The sequence below is a fragment of the Pristiophorus japonicus genome, chromosome 3 (genome assembly GCF_044704955.1).
Source record: "Pristiophorus japonicus isolate sPriJap1 chromosome 3, sPriJap1.hap1, whole genome shotgun sequence".
Taxonomy (NCBI): Eukaryota; Metazoa; Chordata; class Chondrichthyes; family Pristiophoridae; genus Pristiophorus; species Pristiophorus japonicus.
In genome coordinates this window covers 43,029,651-43,053,181 of record NC_091979.1, presented here as the reverse complement: position 1 = coordinate 43,053,181, position 23,531 = coordinate 43,029,651, and the positions used below count along the sequence as shown (strand labels likewise).

Here is a 23,531-nt window from a genome sequence, read left to right as displayed (position 1 = left end):
GATGATGACACAATCCGTGAACAAAATCACTTTAGAGGGAGGGGGCAGTACCAAAACACAAAGTTGCAGTCAATGTGCTCGTACTTCAAATACCCTACACCAATGGTGGGCAAAACTCGGCCCACAGGCCATATCCAGCCCTCCAAGTCATTCTACCCGGCGAACTGGAAGGGACAGAACTAGAACGCGAGCCGGATCTCGAGCTGCACATTAGTCTGCCCACTTTCACTTCTCGTGGACCAGAGATGGACTCAAACTGCAGCCAGGGAACACACAGTAATTCAGTTTATCAATTCGCAAAAGCGATTTTCCCCAGCCCAATCTGAAAAGGTTCCATTCCGCGATTCTGGGCCCTAATGGCAGATATCCGTACACAGAATGCACTGTGCTGTTGAATATGCCCTATCCATTTTAGAGTCGAGTTATGGCTGCTTATCTCCATTACTCTTTTACTAAAGAGACCGGTGTCTTTCCTCTCCCCATACCCAGAGTACGATGGCAGTATCCCTTCCATTGGCAGCAACTGGTGAGTGGCCTGTGTGGAAACTCGCGATTGATGTGCGACCATGCGACCACGCACCTTAGGAAGAACATTGATGTGCGGCCCTGAACAACTCACCAAAATTTGTTAAGTGGCCCTCCAGCCCAAATAAGTGCCCATCCCTTCCCTGCACAGTGATTGCATAGTTTCAGTTGAGCAGTGGAAATTCAACTGCCAACCCTGCCTACATGCCCCCTCAAGAGACTTAACTAAAATGAGGGAGAAATAGGATACTGAAATGACACTTAGAAAACCATCACATAATCTGCATTAAAACAAAAGCAAAATACATAATCTGCACTGTCACTTTTAATTAATACGTTTATTAATAATAATATATTAGGTATTACTTTGAAACCATTTGAAGTAAAAATTATCTGTCTTACAATTGTTGTACAGCAGCAACTGTAATCTCAGCAACCACAGTGACATCACAGCTATTAAACAGTTTGGAAGTAAAAGAACGTCTGGTGACCAGATGTTGGAGCACAACGTGGTTTACTGGTATCTATATCTACTTGTAGCTGTTACAGCAACGCCACTTACAGGAGCACCCTTGAGCCTTGAAGTACAACTGCAGCTATGCCTCTGTCCTTCTTATTCTTCATTTTACTGTGGCACGAATCAGATACCTGGGGGCTGAAAAATGGAATACTGCACAACTCAATATGGTTAGGTAAGACCGCAGTTCTTCTTTGTGTTATTTTTCCCTCCTTTGTTTTAGAAAACGACAAACTGATTTCTCCATGGAGAAATTCTTGTCTTGGTCTGTCTGCTGAAACTATCCTTTAATTAGTTAACACCAATCCTTTGGCTAGTTTGTTGTCCATGCTGTTGAAATTCTGCTGCCTTCTGGCAAATGTTTCAATGGTTCAAAGTCCTAATGTTCTATAAAATATATATGTCTCTTATTGGTGTGCAAACTGTTATCAGCTTTCAGATAATCAATCCCTTTCTGAATGTCTTATTGATTGTATGCAATATATATTTCATTTTTTAAATTAATGTAAGAAATTAACATGCATTATATATCAATAATTAGACCAATAATTATACTATACTGTAATACACATTGTCTTACTGTGTCTTACTTAGTGTGTTAGCAGGAGCAAAGGAATTGACCACAATGACCCTGGGCATAGGGAAGGGTTTAAAAAAAAACATTCCTGATTTAAAATAGAACAACTTGGATTTATATGGTACCTTTCATGACCACCGTTAGTCTCAAAGTGCTTTACAGCCAATGAAGTATTTCTGGAGTGTAGTCACTGTTGTAATGTGAGAAACGTGGCAGCCAACTTGCGCACAGCAAACTTCCACAAACCAATGTGATCATCTGTTTTTGTTATGTTGATTGAGGGATATATATTGGCCAGGTCACCGGAGATAACTCCCCTGCTCTTCTCCAAAATAGTGCCATGGGATTTTTACGTCCACCTGAGAGGGCAGACGGAGTGCTCGGTTTAATGTCTCATCCGAAAGATGGCACTTCCGGCAGTGCAGCAATCCCTCAGCACTGCACTGCAGTGTCAGCCTAGATTTATATGCTCAAGTTCCTGGAATAGGACTTGAACCCACAAGCTTCTGACTCAGAGGTGTGTGTGCAGCACACTTCCCTCTGAGTAAGTAGATAAATGTTTGAATAAAAAATACTTAAAGGGTTTTGGGAATTGGTTGATCCAATACGTGAGTTACCTCCTATAAATTTCCTGTAAAATTCTGTGATCTCCAAAAGCCCAGCTAGATAGTGTGGATTAGTGGACATTGGATAAGGACAGTATCCAGCATAGCTGTGGTGCTCTCCACTGTCAAATAGCTGTCACCACTCATTGTTTAGATTCACATAAAGAATAGTTTCTTAGCTGAGGAGACTTCCTGCAATGATAGTACCCTGTCTTCAGGGCAAATGGGGAAGATTGTGTTTCAGTATTGTATAAACAAAGATCTAAAATGAGCAGTGTGTTTGTGAAGAGAAATTGAAGTAGGAATTGGGCCTGCTTTAACCAACAGCCTGCATTAGTAGTTTTAAAATTGGCCATGGCATCACATGTCACCAAGTCTATGTTAAGACTTGTGGTCAGGCTAGATGTTGAATAACAGGAAACCTAGCAGTCTGCATTTCTTAGAATAAAGGATGCTAGAAATGTAGAAAGTTCCCAAAGGTTCAAACTGTATAAATTTATCAAAACAAGTCGTAAGTCTGTATCTTTGACCGAAAATGGTAATGTAGAATGTACTCGCCCACTTGCTTTCTGTATAAATGCTACACACCTCAGTGAATCTTTGAGATCGGATTTTAGAGCTCAGTGAATTGCTGATGAGAGATATCTTCCTTGCAAGTAAATAAACGACTCGGACTTTTCACAGACTTCTCGTGGTGTAATTATTATTATACCACATCAAATGGCGTCACGAACAGGATTTCTTGGAAGACAAACAGACGACCGTGGACAAAACATCATAGAGTGAGTATTTTAAATTACCACTCTAAAATCCGATGTAATTTGTCACGGGAAGTGTTGGTCGACCAGGGAATCCGAACTTTGGAAGAAGTCTGCGGAACAGTAAGACTCGTATTATATGTTCGAACAATTTAAATATGAGAGTTAAAGTAATTACGTAGATTAAAGCCATTGACAGAAAACTGTGGTTGCGATATATGTCGGCAAGTTGGAAGTAAATTAAGTTAGTTATAATTGTATAATTCTAGAGTGTACAATATAACTTTCCGGATAACAGTCGAGGACTAGTTGATCTGGGTCTAGGAAGTACCTGAGTGCATGGTAGTTGTCTAAAGAGTTACCCAACTCAGAAGAGATTAAACTATCAAGTATCGGTTCGGACCAAGGGATGGCCGACAGAGGTAAAATAAACTGAGAACCAGAAGAGTCGCTCACAAGGTTTTACGTCGATGACCGCCAGGGACTTATAGATAAAATGATAAAAGACGGTTGGGACCCATTCAGAGAGTGGTGGGAGAAAGAGAAGAGAAAAAGGGCAACTAAAGCTGGCATAATTATTACACGACAATTTCTGAAATACGTTGAATTGAACAAGCCAAAAATAGAGAAACTAAAAGAATTGAAGTGGGACATCGGGTCCTTCAGGAATTAAGGGGTTAACAATGCAACCTGAAATTAGCTGCAATGGCTGAGATGGCATGTACACATAAACCGCAGACAGGCTTAAGCTAAAAAGAATTTCCCCTTTGTAGTCGACAGGATCTCAAACGGGCAGCGGACACCAGCAGATGAAAGCCATGTCAAAGGCGTGAGTACATTTTAATTACCACGCACAGTTAGGACGAGGGCAGAAATCTGTCTGGTGTCAGCTGCCTGAGAGATCCGAATCTGCAGGTCTGGCCGAGACTTCAGATAGTCAGCAGAAGATCCCAGGTGAAACAATTGCGGTCGGTTATATAGAAGTGTGTCTGTGTAACATTGTGATGGAAAATTGGTATATGTTGCAAGTATCGGTCTCACTCAGGGCAAGTAATTAAGGGACGTACCGCTGACAACATATAGCCATGGGAAGTGAGAAACTCGAGTTGGGACCAGAGGTGTCTCTGACACGGTACCTAGCAGATTAAAAAAAAGGTCAAAAACTAATTGAAATAATTGGAAACCAGACAACCCACCCGCGGCACAAAGGAAGTGGTGGGAGTCAGAAAAGAAACAAAAAGAGGAGAAAGCCCTCATTTTAGTGACTCACGCATATTGTGAATTAAGTAGATGGACTAGACTATTGACTGAGAAAGCGACAAAATAAACCGACAGTAGGTGTGATGGTGACAGCACCCGTCAGGACGACAATATAGAAGAGGGGGAGGCTTAGAGAAGATCTCTTCATCCAGTGGGTGGTGGGGGTCAGGAACACACTGCCTGAAAGGTAAGATTATGTTTATAAACTGAAAAGCTGTGGGCGAAAGTTGACATTGATTGATGGTGTCTGTGTTTGTTGGCTTTCGAAACAAAGGAAGTTAACTCTTTCACAGGCAGCTGTGAATTCTGTTTTAATTCAGTGGGCGATATCTTTTGAATATTGGAGATTTTCTTAATTTGAAGAGAATATTTGCTCCTGGGGTAGAAGGAATTTTAGAATCATATTACAAATTAACCCCTCGGGCTCTTAAGCAGAATCATCAGAGATTCTCTGTTTCTTTTGTTTTAAGTAGGTGACCATCGGGTAGAAACGATGCTGTTTTATGGGGCTGTGGTCACACAAGTAAAAATAATCCAAGACATCGGAGAAAACCCAGCAGAGGGAATCTTAGCCTGGGGGAACCCCATGAGTGCAATACACTCGAGTGGGAGGACTCCCCGGGAAATTTGGGTGAGATCGCACTCGAGAATCCAGACCTCATGGACAGGTCTCGAATGTATGTGAATGGCCATCCCAGAATGGAATGGGCGGTGGTGGATCAACTCCTGCAAGTGTTATTATAATAATAAAAACAACTTTTATTTATATAGCGCCTTTAACGTAGTAAAGCATCCCAAGGCGCTTCGAAACATTTGAGAGAAGTGTAAAAAGAGGTTAAAGGCTCGGGTCTGAAGTGCAAGGGGCACGAGACAGAGGACTATCGGCACAGTGGCAGAGCTGACCGCCCTGACCGAAGCCCTGATATTAGCAGAGGGGAAAATCGGTAAGTATTCATACCGACAGCAGGTATGTTTTCGGAGTAGTACATGACTACATGGTTGCCTAGGGAAGATGAGGGTTTGTCACCTCAGCTGGTGAGGCCATCAAACATGAAGGCCGGTTTAGGCTGTTACTAGAGGCTGCTAGTGAACCCGCCAAGGCGGCGGTATTAAAGGTAAAAGCCCACCAGCGGGTGGTGGACGACATTCAGAAAGGAAACGCGGCTGCAGACAAGGCTACTCGCAAGGTGGCGACATCTGCCGAAGTCAAGGCAGAACCAGTATGCAACCTGACCATGGAAGAGGATATAAAAAGTACATGCAGACGTTAGTAAGAAAGAAAGAGCAGAATGGAAAAGGAAGAGAGGAGTGCCTGGTTCGGACTCCGTGTGGAGGAAGGATGGAAAGGTATAAGCCCCCTCCTGCATAAGGAAAATGCTCATGGAATTGCACCACGGCATCAACCGCGCCGGGCGTAACGTCATGATAATAATTACCTCCTGAGATTGGTGGTGGCTAGGAATGGGACATAACAATGCTAAGTATTGGCAGAAATGTATTATGTGCACCCAACATAAGTCGGGGAAGGCCATCAAAATAAGAATGGCTTATCAACCATGCCCACGGGGACCGTGGGAGAATATACAAATTGATTTTACAGGGCCACTGCCAAACTCTCGAGGAAGAAAATACTGTCTAGTGATAATAGATCTATTTACACAGTGGGTGGAAGCATTTACCACCCGAAACTGCACAGCAATGACTGTAGCAAGAATACTTGCAGAAGAGGTAATTCCCCGCTGGGGAATACCCAATCAAATCGACTCTGATCAAGGAACCCACTTCACAGGGCAGGTAGTAAAGTTATTGTGCACCACTTTAGGCATCAAACAGAAATTTCACATCCCTTGCCACCCCCAGAGTTCGGGGATGGTGGAACGGATGAACCGCACTATAAAGACAGCCCTGGCCAAGGCCATCCAAGAGACTGGACAGGCCTGGCCTGAACTGTTACCTGCCATGTTAATGAGGCTGAGAGCAACTCAGAACTGTACAATGGGTCTAACCCCATACGAACTCATGACAGGTAGGGCCATGAGACTACCTGAGGGAGTAATTACAGGGGGAGTGGACTCGGGTACATTAAGGGACTGCATTCGTAGATATGCAATGGAACTGAGCAAACAGTTAAAAGGCAGGTAGAGACCTGGATGAGGATTTAAAAGTACCGACAGACGTACCACAGGTAGGAGAAAAGGTAATGGTAAAAGGTTTACCGGGCCGAACGGGATTTGCCCCGCGGTGGTCCGGCCCATATGAGGTATTCATAAGCGGTGACACATGCATGTGTATAGATATTAAGGGCATTAGTTGCTGGAAACATTGGTCCCAGTTGAAAAGATACACTGACATGTAGTGGATAGCCCAAGGGCGTCCACCCCTTTTCCTATTTACAGGATGACCTGGAGGATCGTGGTTCTGATAATACTTTGGACCCACGGAACAGAACACTTTCTGAGAAATCGACATCCAGAGGATCAGGGTGACTGGAATTACCAACAGGTCCTCGTGGGAACTGGAATCTATCTGACTGGCATATTCCGGCGAGAGGGCGCAGAGACTCCCCTCGGACTAGGCCGAATATTTTGCGGGTGTAAGGGAACCCAACCCACAATATTGGATGTCGCAATAGGGTATAATAAGACATTGTGCATTGAATATGGCATCAATAGAATATGGACCAATTTCCGGACCTATCAGAGATGTGCACAGATTAAGTTTGAGTATCTACCAGGGATGATACAGTATTGGATGCCTGTAGAAACATATGGCCACGTGCTAACTATATGCGGTGCCTTACAAAGGAGGGTAGCCACAGGGGTATCAATATAGAAGATGTCACATCAGACATCGTGAGAGATTGTTGGATATTTGACCGGGATGTCATCCCGAATTTGGTCCAATACCAGCCTTATGATTTCACTATGTGTGTTAGGCCCACGCGAAGGTTTGAGCCTACACAATACGTTTGTGTGCAAAACGACGAGACATGTCTATCCCCAATAATTCGAGTAGAGTGGTCTTGCGAGCGGAGGGGTTCCAGTTGTATGATAATGTACACCACGAAATACTCCAGGTAATAGTCAATCTAACAGACTTGAACTTACCAGAGAAATGCGACCCCAAGATACGAGCACTATATACCAGGATGCTAGACATAGTACTCAGCAAAGCAAGGGACGCCTCGGGGGCCTCCCAATATCGGGACACACAGGGTTCCAGTGCCACAAGCGAGGACTAGTCAATGATGTATTGACTGGAGCTAATACTGACACATCCCTTGTAAATGCCCTGGATATCCAATCAGTAAAGGCAAGCTCCGAGAGTCTTAGAGAGACCATGCGGATAGTACTCCAGAAGCACACGAGGTATCAGGACGCGCCAAACAGGGTAAAACGGGATATCTGTCACGCCTATGGTGGGTGGATGATAGGACAAGTGCACCATAACCTAGACCAAATGCAGGCTGGGAGGGTTCCGGACTGGATCAACAGCACCCACCTACTCCAGTTGGCACAGCACCCAGGACTTCTGGACGGCTGCATATTAAAGCGCATGACAAGGGTCTACCCTGTGAGTGATGGGTGCACCAATAACCACACCTCATTAGTATGGATGGTAATAATGATCCCAGTGATGACCGGAAACACAAAACCATTACCCACAGTATGAGGTGGAGAATCTCGAGTTGATCAGAGAAAGGGACTACCTGTGGTACTATCCAATGGATAATGGAATGATGAGAGGGGTCTCATTGAGTGGGTGCCGCAGGGTAGGACGCCTGACAATTTGCCCTCACCCGGTGGGACAAGGAAACACAATGGGCGTGGATTTAATCAGACGATCGGATGCATGCTGGAAATAAGCTCGGTAGAGTCGGAACCAATCCACTCAGCATACCGGGGGAGAGGTGAATACTGTGTGGTGACCATCCAATGGATGTATAACTATGGCACACTGCTACGCAATATCACTAATCCCAATTTTTGCTTTACCCCAGCTTGCCCGTAACCATCGGACGTGCACGAATGACGTACATTCACGCACGAAAAACAATCACTGAAAATTTCCTGAAACAGAAACTAAACAAGCTAGACAAGGAGATCGAAACTGAACTCCGTAAAATTTCCTGCTATGAACAGGCCTGGAATTGGGGCTTGAATGTGCACATCCACCCTTGGATTCGCATTATCTCACATATAGTGGTGGCAGTACAACTGGTTCTGGCTCTATACTGCTTGCTCCAAACGAAATAATAAAAGAAAGCTAAAGCTATAGTAAAGGAGCAGTGTAAGCTATTGAGACAGAGTTTAGACGAGGGAGCCATATAGCTCCATGTGCACTAGGTCCCCCAAACCCAGCGGCTGATCACCGCAACCGGGACGGGGGGGGGCCCTAAGGCAGTGTAGAATTTAGACGGGTTGGTTACCTTGAGCTGGGTAGTCAAGGACCAAAAGGGGGCACTGAAGTAGGAATTGGACCTGCTTTAGCTTACAGCCTGCATTAGTAGTTTTAAAATTGACCATGGCAACACACATCACCAGGTCTATGTTAAGACTTGTGGTCAGGCTAGGTGTTGAATGACAGGAAGCCTAGCAGTCTGCATTTCTTACAACAAAGGATGCTAGAAATATAGAAAGTCCCCAAAGGTCCAAACTGTATGAATTATCAAAACAAGTCGTATATCTGTATCTTTGACCGAAAAAGGTAATATAGATGGACAATGAATGTACACAATTACTTGCTTTCTGTAAAATGCTACGCACCTCAGTGAATCTTTGATATCGGATTTTAGAGCTCAGTGAATTGCTGATAAGAGATATCCGTATCTTCCTTGCAAGTAAATAAACGTCTCTGACTTTTCACAGACTGCTCGTAGTGTCACTATTATTATACCACATCAGAAATCAAATAGATACAAAACTGTTGTGATGCATTCACACGTCTGGTTGTTCACATCAGTATGTATGCCATTGTGTCACTCTCCCCTTCTTGTATTCCTCTCCTTGGAATGGGGGACGGGGGGAACAATTTTTTAAAACTATTGGTTTGCATTATTAATACTTCCATAACATTGAGCTTATGTTGTAACAAACAATATTATACAGTCAAACTTTGTGATTTTCTGTCTTTTAACTCTCTTTAAATTTTCATCTTTGTTTTGGTTGACAAAATGTTTTGACCAACATTATTCCTTCAAGCTGAGATTCATTCTTGTAGTATTGCAGAGACTGTGGTTCCCATATTGGACTGTATAGCCACCTAAGAACTCATGCTAAGAGTGGAAGCAAGTCTTCCTCGATTCCGAGGGACTGCCTATGATTGCAATGTAACAGAGCTGGTCTCCAGTCATCTTGGTTAATCCTTGCCACTGGACCAAGACCTAGCTCTGTCAAGCCCGTGTGGTGGCTGGTGTGCAACGGCCACCACACATTAAAAAAATCCACGCACAGGCATCTTCCACCCTTCAGAATGTAGTTCAGGACCTGGAATATTAGATCCTTTCCTGAAACATTTGTGAACTCATCCCTTTTTGGCGTGGAAGCAAGTCATCCTCAATACGAAGGACTGCCTATGATTGCAGTGTAAAACACTCCTAACATCTTTATTGTGAGGGAACATGATAAAAATGTTTGTATAAAAAATGACTCCAGCTTTTCCAAACCATTTTCTCTAAAATGGAAGATTATCTGGTGCTTGTTCTCCAAAATCTGAACTTCCAGTCTTCCCAAGGTTTGTTCTAAAAATGTAGTTGTGTGTCTTCTACAGTAATAGACCCACATCTTTTGTTACCCGTTTCTATTCTACCTGTACTATTATAATATCCGTCCACACTGTAATATTAAATCTAATAAATAAGTAGTTCTAGTTTTTAGCTTAAATTTGTCCTGTATTTCTGCAGTTTCTTTATATTTCAATCTGTATATTTTCAACAGTGAAAATTTTCTCTGCTTCACTTTCATAGCACTGAAAAAACGACAAAAGAAACAAAAAATATCGTGGTTTATATTTATATATGAAATAAAACCTAAATTGGAAGACTTGACTTCTTGATGCAGTAATAATGAAAGTGGATTGTATAGAATTATTTAGAAACTAACTTATTGCTTTTTCATGTAATTACAGAACAAGCAGCTGGCGTTTATCACAGAGAGTCACGCAAAGGAAAATACCAGCTCACCTTGAAAGAAGCTAACGTGGTCTGTCAATATGAGGGAGGCACCCTCGCAACAATCAATCAGTTAGCAGCAGCTCAGAGAATAGGTAGGAAAGAGTTTGTGCATTTAACACACAAGATGGAATATCACTTAGTTAAAGTACAGTTCTAAGTTAAATGATCCACTTTGTATTTTATAATATTGATTTCACTCGGACAGTAAGCAGTGGTATTTATAGAAGTACTGCTACATTATTCTCACACAGATCGGGGCGGCCCATGATGTTCCAGGGCCTGGCACTTCAGCTCTATTTATAGCCCCAACCCGCGGTGGTGTTCTCACACAGGTCGGGGCGGCCCATGATGTTTCAGGGCCCGGCGTCCAGTTCAACCCTTGCCACTGGATAAAGGCAAAGCTCTGTCGAGCATGTGTGGTGGCTGATGTACAACGATCACCACACGTTTAAAAAAATCCATGCACAGGCATCTTCCACCCCCTCAACTGGAGGTCAGGCCTGGAACATCGGGTCCTTCATTGAAACATCTGTGAACTCTCGTGGAAGCAAGTCATCCTCGTTCGAGGGATCGCCTTTGAAGATGATCTTACATTATTATTATTTTCTTGGGACAGGGCAGAACTAAAGATCCTCAAGTGTGGGGAAAATATCAGATTCCTATTGTATCAGAGAGCGGATAGAATGTGGAATTCGCTACAACAAGGAATAATTGAGGCGAATAGTCTAGATTCATTTAAGGGGATGCTAGATAGAAACATAGAAACATAGAAAATAGGTGCAGGAGTAGGCCATTCCACCATTCGAGCCTGCACCGCCATTCAATATGATCACGGCTGATCATGCACTTCAGTACCCCATTCCTGCTTTCTCTCCATAGCCCTTGATCCCTTTAGCCGTAAGGGCCATATCTAACTCTCTCTTGAATATATCCAATGAACTGGCCTCAACAACTTTCTGTGGTAGAGAATACCACATGCTCACAACTCTCTGAGTGAAGAAGTTTCTCCTCATTTCGGTCCTAAATGGCTTACCCCTTATCCTTAGACTGTGACCCCTGGTTTTGAACTTCCCCAACATCGGGAACATTCTTCCTGCATCTAACCTGTCCAATCCCGTCAGAATTTGATATGTTTTCTATGAGATCCCCTCTCATTCTTCTAGATTCCAGTGAATGTAAGCCTAGTCGATCCAGTCTTTCTTCATATGTCAGTCCTGTCATCCCGGGAATCAGTCTGGTGAACCTTCGCTGCACTCCCTCAATAGCAAGAATGTCCTTCCTCAGATTAGGAGACCAAAACTGTGCACAATATTCAAGGTGAGGCCTCACCAAGGCCCTGTACAACTGTAATAAGACCTCCCTGCTCCTATACTCAAATCCTCTCGCTATGAAGGCCAACATGCCATTTGCCTCCTTCACCGCCTGCTGTACCTGTATGCCAAACTTCAATGACTGATGTACCATGACGCCCAGGTCTCGTTGTACCGCCCCTTTTACTAATCTGTCACCATTCAGATAATAATCTGCCTTCCTGTTTTTGCCACCAAAGTGGATAACCTCACATTTATCCACATTATACCGCATCTGCCATGTATTTGCCCACTCACCTAACCTACCCAAGTCACCCTGCAGCCTCTTAGCATCCACCTCACAGCTCACACTGCCACCCAGCTTAGTGTCATCTGCAAATTTGGAGATATTACATTCAATTCCTTTGTCTAAATCATTAATGCACAAGGGAGAAAGGAATAAAAGGATATGCTGATAGAGTTAGATGAAGTAGTGTGGAAGGAGGCTCGTGTGAAGCATAAACACTGGCATAGACCAGTTGGGCTGAATGGCCTGTTTCTGTGCTGTAGATTCTATACAATTCTATGTATTTTTCTGGTTTCCTTACCTAAGGAAGAATATACTTGCCATAGAGGGAGTGCAAAAAAGGTTCACCAGACTTATTCCTGGGATGGGGGAATTGTCCAAGGAGGAGAGATTGAGTAGAACAGGTCTATATTCTTTAGAATTTAGAAGAATGAGAGGTGATCTCATTGAAACATACAAAATTCTTACAGGGTCGATGCAGAGAGTTTAGAACCCAGGGTCACAGTCTCAGAATAAGGGGTCAGCCATTTAGGATTGAGATGAGGAGAAATTTCTTCTCTTAGAAATCTATGGAATTCTCTGCCCCAGAGAGCTGTGGAGGCTGGATCATTGAATATATTTAGGGTAGAGATAGACAGATTTTTGAACGATAATGGAGTAAAGGGTTATGGGGAGCGGGCAGGGAAGTGGAGCTGAGTCCATGATCAGATCATCCATGATCTTATTGAATGACGGAGCAGGCTCGAGGGGCCAAATGGCCTACTCCTGCTTTTAGTTCTTATGTTCTTAAAACAGCAAGGGCACTGGCGGTGAGAGGACAAATGATGTCATCCTGAAAGAGGATAGCAGGTTTGTCTTCCATGGAGCCGCTGCCACTCCCCTGGGGCCTCAGCAATCCTTGTAAGCTGTTGCAAGACAGATTACAAGACTGCTGAGAGACTCTGCAAGCCCCTTTGAACACTGTAATCCATTATGGCAGAACATGATTGCACAACAGACGTCTGAGCTTCCACTGCAGCACTCAGACTTTGGGTGGCTGCTTCTTGTGCTGCAATGGAAGCTGAGACATCGACCATCAGACACTGCATCATGGTTGGGTCCACAAGTGTGCTAATCAGAGAATAGAAATTTACAACACGGAAGTAGACCATTTCAGCTCATCGTGTCCGCATCGGCCAACCAAGAGCTACCCAGCCTAATCCCACTTTCTAGCTCTTGGTCCATAGCCCTGTAGGTTAAAGCACTTTAAGTGCACATCCAAGTACAGTTTGATGGCTGGGTTTTCCTTTTATATCACCCCTGCCCGATCCTTAGTGGTGTTCCAGCGTCTTTTTCAACCGCCGGAATGCCGGTGTTGCGCGCTCCTGCAGTTTTCGGGTGCTCCATGTCGGCGGCGGTGAAGTGGTGCGGGAGCGTAGTGGAGCAGGCGGTATGCGGCAGAGGAGGCCTATCGACTCGGGAATCTTCGGCTCCCAAGTTATGCGCACGCGTGCACGGCTGTCAAGCTCCATCCCCCCGAGAGACACCGACGAGAGGCCAGAGACTGCTGGCCTGAGATCGCTGTGGGGGGGGGGTGGTGGGGGGTGGAAAGAGTGAGATCGTTGTGTGTGAGGGGGAAGAGAGTGAGATCGCTGGGGGCGGGGGTTGGGGGGGAGGAGGAGAGATCACTGTTGGGGGTGAAAGAGACTGGGAGGAAGAGACTGGGGGGTGAGAGAGACTGTGGGAGCAGGAGAGACTGGGCGGGGGAGGAGTGACTGAGGGGTGAGAGAGACTAGGGGGTGTGGGAGACTGGGGGTGAGAGAGACTGGGGGTGGGAGAGACTGGGGGTGAGAGAGACTGGAGGGGGGGGAGAGACTGGGGGGTGAGTGAGACTAATGTGAGTGAGACTAGTGAGTGAGAGAGACCAAAGGAGTAAATAAACCTTTATTAGACCATTTATATTATTGTCTGACACTAGAAAATACTACAATCCATTTAAAAATACATCAAACTGTGGAGAACTATAAAGATCTGTGTAATATCAAGCAAACCTGTCAGATTTGAGTCCATACGGCCCACTTAAGATCCAGTAAGACCTAATTTTTCAGGATAGTATTAAGGTCCGGTGGTAAGCGGATCTTATGTGGTGAGGAGGATTCCTGCCTCCAGCGCCCTTTCAGGCAGTGCGTTCCAGACCCCCACCACCCCCTGGGTGAAGAAATGTCCCCTCATATCTCCTCTAAATCTCCCACTCCCCCCCCAATTACTTTAAATCTATGCCCCTTGGTTGTTGACCGCTCTACCAAACAGGTCCTTCCTATCCATTCTATCCAGGCCCTCATAATTTTATACACCTCAATCAGGTATCCCCTTAGCCTCCTCTGTTCCAAAGAAAACAGACCCAGCATCTCTAATCTTTCCTCAAAGCCAAAATTCTCCAGTCGAGGCAACATTCTTGTAAATCTCCTCTGCACCCTTTCCAGTGCAATCAAAGAGTTGGCCACGATATCTCCATGCTGGAAAGAATGGGTTCCAAGCTCTGCATAAAGCCCTGTGCTTCCTGCTCCTTGACACTGTACACAGGCCTTCTGGCAGGCCTCCCAATGCACAAACCATTTAATTGTGCAAACCCATCAACCTTCTTCTGTAGCCTGCCCCATGGAAGTCGTCATCTGGGTCCACTGCAGCAGAACTTGTGGGCGACCTCGCCCTCCGGCAAGCTGATACCTGCGCTATGCTTAAGCCCTGCTCTGGCTGCAGGCCACTCAGTGCCTCACCATGTGCAGATCCCACCTCTATGCTATCCTCTAAATTGCACGCAGTGCCAGTATCTGAGCGTGTGGCTGCGAGTGTGAAATCGATTGACGGTGTCTTCTTGCTCTTCCACCACTTCCTGGGCAGGTTGCAGTTCTTGGGTATCTGAAAGGAGCAAGGCACAAGGGTAAGGTTGTGATGAGGGGAGGGAGGTAAATGAAGAGGAGCATGCTGTAGGTTGTAAGTCAGAAGGTTGAGGGAATGTGGGATGTAATAGGCTTTCTTCAAAATGCAGGTGAGACATTTCTAAGTATTGAATAACATTGGTTATTCACAGCAACTGAATAGCACATGTTAAATAGCATCCTTTTTATACTGATGTATTATAATGTACAAATATAAGTTATGGTATTCCCCTATATTATTTTCCTCCATAATTGCTAATATATTTCTTTTATGTTCTTTTGGATGAGACATTAAACCGAGGCCCCATCTGCCCTCTCAGGTGGACATAAAAGATCTCATGGAACTATTTCGAAGAAGAGCAAGGGAATTATCCCCGGTATCCTGGCCAATATTTGTCCCTCAATCAACACATCAAAAACAGATTATCTGGTCATTATCCATTGCTGTTTGTGGGAGTTTGCTGTGCGCAAGTTAGCTGCCGCGTTTCCTACATTACAACAGCGACTACACTAAAAGTACTTCATTGGCTGTAAAGCACTTTGAGACATCCAGTGGTCGTGAAAAGCGCTATATAAATGCAAATCTTTCTTTCCTTTCTAATAGACCCATCATAGTTATTGTGAACAGTTTACCTAATCCCCACTACTCTTGACGCAAGTCCTATTTGTTACAAAAATAATTCCAAAACTAACACTACATCCATGTGACTGGATTACAAAGAAACAGCCCCTGAGTTGTGACAGAAGAGTTGTGACTTTTTTTTTCCATCCACTGATTTTTCTGCAAATGCCAGTGAAAATAAACTGTCATAAAACCTGTGCCAGAACCAGTCCATTGCACAGATCTGTGGACTACCTGGTGGATTTTGAATGCAGGAGTGTCAGTGAATTTGCTGGCACAAGCACTCAGATCTCCAATCTTCAAAGCAAAGAAAATGGTGGCCTGCGTCTCAACTCGCGGGATGCATCATGTGCAGGAAAGAAATGCTCACTGCTTCTTGCAACTTCTCATCAAAGCCCTCTGTAACTTATGTGAAGGGCAATGGAAATAGCCTGGCAAGGAAATACTGTGCCAATTACATCCTGTATTGTGCAGAACAATGTGTTCCTGACACTGGCCAATTAAGTTCGATAGACAGGCCCTTCAAAAGATGTGGAAAATAACTGGAGCTTTCCTACATAATTGACCCTTCGCCCTTGTGTATATACAGCAGACTAGCAGATGAGACAACAGATCACCTGCTTCCCCTACTTTAAAATTTGACATTGCATTCAATGGCTTATCTGCATTGAGTGTCACACAACTACAAAACCACAAAGTGCTGGGACCCCAATTATTTACAATCTATATTAACGACATGGAAGAAGGGACTGAGTGTAACGTAGCCAACTTTGCTGATGATACAAAGATGGGAGGAAAAGCAATGTGTGAGGACACAAAAAATCTGCAAAAGGACATAGGCAGGCTAAGTGAGTGGGCAAAAATTTGGCAAATGGAGTATAATGTTGGAAAGTGTGAGGTCATGCACTTTGGCAGAAAAAAATCAAAGAGCAAGTTATTATTTAAATGGAGAAAGATTGCAAAGTGCTGCAGTACAGCGGGACTTGGGGTTACTTGTGCATGAAACACAAAAGGATAGTATGCAGGGACAGCAAGTGATTCCGGAAGGCCAATGGAATCTTGGCCTTTATTGCGTAGGGGATGGCGTATAAAAGCAGGGAAGTCTTGCTACAGCTATACAGGGTATTGCTGAGGCCACACCTGGAATACTGCGTGCAGTTTTGGTTTCCATATTTACGAAAGGATATACTTGTTTTGGAGGCAGTTCAGAGAAGGTTGATTCCGGAGATGAGGGGTTGACTTCGAGGAAAGGTTGAGTAGATTGGGCCTCTACTCATTGGAATTCAGAAGAACGAGGATCGGTGCTGGGACCACAACTGTTTACAATATACATGGATGACCTGGAAGAGGGGACAGAGTGTAGTGTAACAAAATTTGCAGATGACACAAAGATTAGTGGGAAAGCAGGTTGTGTAGAGGACACAGAGAGGCTACAAAGAGATTTAGATAGGTTAAACGAATGGGCTAAGGTTTGGCAGATGGAATACAATGTCGGAAAATGTGAGGTCATCCACCTTGGAAAAATAAACAGTAAACGGGAATATTATTTGAATGGGGAGAAATTACAACATGCTGCGGTGCAGAGGGACCTGGGGGTCCTTATGCATGAAACTCTTTTGAGTCCTTATGCATGAATCCCAAAAAGTTAGTTTGCAGGTGCACCAGGTAATCAGGAAGGCGAATGGAATGTTGGCCTTCATTGTGAGAGGGATGGAGTACAAAAGCAGGGAGGTCCTGCTGAAACTGTACAAGGTATTGGTGAGGCCGCACCTGGAGTACTGCGTGCAGTTTTGGTCACCTTACTTAAGGAAGGATATACTAGCTTTGGAGGGGGTACAGAGACGATTCACTAGGCTGATTCCGGAGATGAGGGGGTTACCTTATGATGATAGATTGAGTAGACTGGAGTTCAGAAGGATGAGGGGTATCTTATAGAAACATTTAAAATAATGAAAGGGATAGACAAGATAGAGGCAGAGAGGTTGTTTCCACTGGTCGGGGAGATTGGAACTAGGGGGCACAGCCTCAAAATACGGGGGAGCCAACTTAAAACCGAGTTGAGAAGGAATTTCTTCTCCCAGAGGGTTGTGAATCTGTGGAATTCTCTGCCCAAGGAAGCAGTTGAGGCTAGCTCATTGAATGTATTCAAATCACAGATAGATAGATTTTTAACCAATAAGGGAATTAAGGGTTATGGGGAGCAGGTGGGTAAGTGGAGCTGAGTCCACGGCCAGATCAGCCATGATCTTTTTGAATGGCGAAGCAGACTCAAGGGGCTAGATGGCCTACTCCTGTTCCTAATTCTTATGTTTTTATGTTCTTATGAAACGTATAAGATTATGAGGAGGCTTGACAAGGTGGATACAGAGAGGATGTTTCCACTGATAGGGGAGACTAGAACTAGAGGGCATGATCTTAGAATAAGGGGCCGCCCATTTAAAACAGAGATGAGGAGAAATTTCTTCTCTCAGAGGGTTGTAAATCTGTGGAACTCGCTGCCTCAGAGAGCTGTGGAGGCTGGGACATTGAATAAATTTAAGACAGTAATAGACAGTTTCTTAAACGATGAGGGAATAAAGGGTTATGGGGAGCGGGCGGGGAAGTGGAGCTGAGTCATGATCAGATCAGCCATGATCTTATTGAATGGCGAAGCAGACTCGAGGGGCCGTATGGCCTACACCTGTTCCTATTTCTTATGTTCTTGTTGTTTAAAGAGTTCAGTTGGAGTTGCAAATTAACCATTTGAGTAGCACTGATGAGTTAACTCATCTGTACACATCATCATCATAGGCAGTCCCACGCATTGAGGATGACTTGCTTCCACGCCAAAAAGAGATGAGTTCACAGGTGTTTCAACGAAGGACCTAATATTCCAGGTCCCGAACTACATGTTGAAGGGTTGCCCACCAGCCACTACACGGACTTGACAGAGCTAGGTCTTGGTCCAGTGGCAAGGACCAAGACGACTGGAGACCAGCTCTGCTGCACGGACCTAGTGTGCACACATATTGCAGTGTGGGCTGGCCCTTGCTACCCCTGGGCTCTCGCCTCTTCTGGGCCCCTAACTTACGCCGCTCCAGCTCACCAACCTTACCGCTCCTGCTCTACCTGCACACGCTCCAATCAGCGACCTGGATCTTGGTGACGTCCAATCCAGTCACTCTCTTCACAACCATCACCCTCCTGAACCGGCTGCACCTTGAAGTGGGATGCCTCCACACACCGCTCCTTTGAATGCCCCGACCTGCTGATGGTCCTTGCAGGTCGGGTCGACCGCGCCGAATGCCGGGTCGGACCTCTGCACACCGGCTCCCGCCCTCCCGGATGCTCTTCCTCCATCTTGGCCAGTCTTGGGCCAGGGATTCCCAGATCCCGGTGGTGTTGTTGCACTTTATCAAGGAGGCTTTGAGGGTGTCCTTGAAACGTTTCTTCTATACATAATCATGCTGCTAGCTGATTGGATGATAGACAGTGTCTAACAGTAGTGCGCCTGTGTTACTTGTGTAACATTCTTGTCAAAAGCTGATCTTGTTGATTCTATGACATAATCACATCAATCTTCAGAGTTCTGGGCCAAGACTGGCAGCGAAGTATCCTTTGGAGCAGATTTCATCCAATTGGATGCCAATGTTATGATGTGGATCTGTCTTCCAAATTGAATTGAGAGATCAGGGAGGCAGAGGGAAAATAGAGGGAAAATAATTAGAAAAAAGCTATGAATAGTTTGAATGCAACATATTGGGAGCAATGATAGTTATAAGACAGAATGAGGAAAAAGGAAGGGAAAGTAAACAAGGCAAGTAAAAGTAAATTCTTTAAAACAATTTGTTTAATAGATTGTTTTGGGTGTTTTATTTAGCTCTATTGAGTTAATTTATCGTAATAAGGTTCCTTCTGATAATGGACTAGTCTTTACTGTTATATCAGATATAGGGAGGAATTATAACTTGAAAAACAGGTGGGTTGGGGTCAGGTGAGAGGTGAAAGAGTTAAAAAACGGAATCCCAACCCCAACCCGCCTACTTCCGGTTTTAACGGAGGAGGAACAGGGTCGGGCAGCTAACCCACTGCTAGGAGGCGGGTTGCCCATTTAAATACGATAATGAGGCTGACGTGTCTCATGGTAGAATCATAGAATGGTTACAGCTCAGAAGGAGGCCATTCGGCCCGTCGAGCCCCTGCCGCCTCTCTTCAAGAGCACTTCAGCTAGTCCCACTCCCCCCGCCCTTTCCCCAAAGCCCGTCAACTTTTTTTTCTTCAGGTTCTTATCCAATTCCCTTTTGAAAGTCAAGATTGAATCTGCCTCTGCCACCCTCTCAGGCAGTGCATTCCAGATCCTAATCACTCGCTGCGTAAAAAAGTTTTTCCTCATGTCGCCTTTGGTTCTTTTGCCAATCACCTTAAATCTGTGTCCTCTGGTTCTCGACCCTTCTGCCAATGGGAACAGTTTCTCTCGATCTACGCTGTCTTGACCCCTCATGATTTTGAACACCTCTATCAAATCTCCTCTCAATGTTCTCTGCTCCAAGGAGAACAACCCCAGCTTCTCCAGTCTATCTGCATAACTGAAGTCCTTCAATGGTGATCCACCATTTTAAATTTAACTGTGGCGGGTGGGTTTCCTTGGCCCCGGGGAACCCGCAAGCTAAAGGGAGGCGAAAACTGTTGGATCCAGGAGGTAAGTGCCTTTCCACATACCTACTGGATCCAGTACTCCTGCCTCACCCACCACCCCCACGAATAAACACCCATCAAGTCCCAACCCTTCCGATCTCCCCCCAACCTCCCCCCGCCTGAGGCCTACAAACTCCCACCACAAGGCCTCCAACCTTTCCCCCCACCCCCACTCCCAAACTCACCCAGAGGCCTCCGACCCCTCAGGCCCCTAATTTCTCCTCCAGCCTTTGATCCTCGGCCCCCAACCCCTCTCCCTCCAGCCTCGGATCCACCCTCCCGTCCACGATTGTCTTCCCAATCTATTCTCTCTGGCCCCCGATCGCCTTCCTAATATGTGGTCCCTTCTCCAGCCCCCGATTCTCCTCCAGCCCCCAACCACTTCCCCGATTCCTCTCTCCATCCTCTCTGCAGCCTAGTGTTGCAGGCCTACCCGCCCAGCAGCCAGCCATCCTCTCCATCTGGCTGACTGCGGGTGGGAAAGAGCTTTGAAATGCTAATCAGGCACTGCCGTTAAATTCGGTGGGGCCTGCGTGAAAACCGTTCTCCCAGGTTTCCCAACTGCTTTCTAGCCCCTCCCCACCCACCGCCCCCCCACCCCCTCGACCCGCCTCCAGTTTAAAATTCTGCCCACTGTTTCAGCTCAAAACTTTTTTTAATATAAAAAGATCTGACTGATGACACTGGAATTCCTCAGAGCTGCTGCCAACTTAAGAGTCAATCTACAGTGTTGCAACTGTAGACAGTTGTTCCTCTATTTTCCAAGAGAAAATAATGAGCCAAATTTAGCATAAAAATAATGGCGTGCTAACGTCGCAGGCCATTATTAATGCACAAATCGGTCAGCAAATTCAGGAGATTAAAAGATACACCATGAGTTGTGATTCTCCAGAACTTGCTGGTCAATTTATGCTTCTAACGTTTACTTCGCACAAATGGCACCTCGTCCTTAGCCTCCCCGATATTTTTAAAATCTTGGACTTTCATATTAATAGCCCACTGAACTCGACACAGAAAGTTATGGCTGGAACTTAACAGCGCAAGTACCTTTTTAACGACATGATAATTGTTAATGTAATGCCAATTAACCTCTTTGGCCCAGAAAGGGAACAATTTAAAATGTTTAAATCTATTCCTGCATATAATAAATAGTTAGAGATTTTAAAAATGTCAATTTAAATTTTTTTTCAAATTGTTTTCTTCCTTTGCCTTTCTGTCTCTTTTTTTATCTCTCTCTTTGTCATGTATGTATGCTTGGTGTTGCAAGCCACCAGGTGGCGCCACTGTCGGAGCTCATTGGGCTGTACGCACGTGTGTGCGGCCCAGGTATAAAAGGCAAGCCATCATGTAATGTAATCACTTTGGGCCCTAATAAAGCAGAGCCAGGTTTGTACCTGTGTTAGTTTACAGTATTCAGTCTATCGAGTTATTACGTATATAACATTTGACGACGAGGTAACTTAAGAACCTTCGCATGCAGAAATGAGCACAATTGGAATTCTGGAGAGATTCGTGGAGGGAGAGGACTGGGCAGATTTTGTAGCTCGCATGGACCAGTACTTCATGGCCAACAAAATGGAGGAACCCACTGACGCAGTTAGGTGCAGGGCAGTCTTCCTCACGGTTTGCCGTCCGAAAATCTATGGACTCATAAAGAATCTTCTCTCGCCTACAAGTCCAATGGACAAGGACTATGAGGAATTGTGTGCTCTGGTACGTGACCATCTCAAACCAGAAGAAGGCATCATCATTTCACAATATCGATTCTACAAGCACGTTCGTTCTGAGGGCCAGGATGTGTTGGAATTTGATGCCGACCTAAGAGGTCTAGCTGGAAACGCTGGGCTTGAGCAAGGCCATCACGATTGCCCAGGCATGCATAACGACGGACAAACACTTAAAGCAGATATCATCGGAAAATCGGAACTCGGCAAGTACTGTAAACAAGATTGTATCATCGCTTGGCAGAGCTGCATATGGCAGGGCCTACTCGACTGCGTATGCGAAACCTGTGGCTGCCGAAAGTCCGTCAACGGGAATGAATCCAATTTCACCATGTTGGCATTGTGGGGGCAATCATCGGCCTCATCAGTGTCGGTTTAAACAGTACATTTGTAAAGGCTGTTCAAGACTGGGGCATCTCCAGCGCATGTGTCCGCAACTGAGCAAGCATGCTGCGACACATCACGTGGAGGATGATTACCAGTATAGCGCGGATCCGGATATGCAATCCGACATACCAGAGGACGAAGTGTATGGACTGTATTCGTTCCTAACAAAGAGCCAACCGATAATGATTAATGTGAACCTTAACGGTGTGCCGGTACCGATGGAATTGGACATGGGTGTGAGTCAATCAATAATGAGCCAGAGGACATTCGACAAGCTGTGGGATATAAAGGCTGTGAGGCTTAAGCTGAGTCCAGTCAATGCCAAGTTGCGTACGTACACTAAAGAACTCATAACGATGATCGGCAGTGCAGTAATCAAGATGTCGTATGATGGTGCGGTTCACGATTTACCGTTATGGATTGTTTCAGGCAATGGTCCAACGCAGTTCAGCAGGAGTTGGCTTGAAAAAATCAAATGGAATTGGAATGAGATCAAAGCGTTGTCGTCAGAGGATGATACTCCATGTACTCAAGTGCTGAGCAAGTTCCCCTCGCTGTTTGAAACAGGCACCAGCAATTTCACGGGAGCCAAGTTGCAGATCCACGTGGACTCGGATGCAAAACCCGTCCATCATAAAGCTCGGGCGGTTCCGTACATGATGAGGGAGAAGGTCGAAATCAAACTGGGCAGACTCCAGCGTGAAGGGGTCATATCACCGGTCGAATTTAACGAATGGGCCAGCCCCATTGTTCCTGTGTTGAAGAGTGATGGCACTGTCAGGATTTGTGGAGACTACAAGGTTACGATCAACCGAGTTTCGAAACAGGATCAATATCCTATACCGAAGGCCGATAACCTGTTTGCAACGCTAGCCGCGGGGAAGTCGTTCACTAAACTGGATCTGACGTCGGCCTACATGACACAGGAGCTGGTCAAGACGTTGAAAATACTTATGTGCATCAACGCTCATAAAGGACTGTTTATCTACAACAGGTGTCCTTTCGGAATTCGCTCGGCAGCTGCCATATTTCAGAGGAACATGGAGAGTCTACTGAAGTCCGTCCCTAGAACCATCGTGTTCCAAGATGACATCCTGGTCACAGATCGTGACACCGCTGAACATCTGAACAACCTGGAAGAGGTTCTACATCATCTGGACGAAGTGGAACTCAGACTGAAACGTTCGAAGTGCGTC

At 45.2% G+C, this 23,531-nt stretch overlaps 1 protein-coding gene across 1 annotated transcript in view; it reads left to right on the top strand.

Annotated features, from left to right (window-relative positions):
• Positions 1-1,038: 1,038 nt before the first annotated feature.
• tnfaip6 (tumor necrosis factor, alpha-induced protein 6) overlaps positions 1,039-23,531 on the top strand; it is a 79,410-nt gene continuing 56,917 nt past the window's right edge. The window contains exons 1-2 of the mRNA XM_070874388.1: positions 1,039-1,217; positions 10,369-10,506. Of these exons, the coding sequence (XP_070730489.1) occupies positions 1,124-1,217; positions 10,369-10,506 (232 nt within the window). The 5' untranslated portion in view covers positions 1,039-1,123. The remainder of the gene's footprint in view (positions 1,218-10,368; positions 10,507-23,531) is intronic.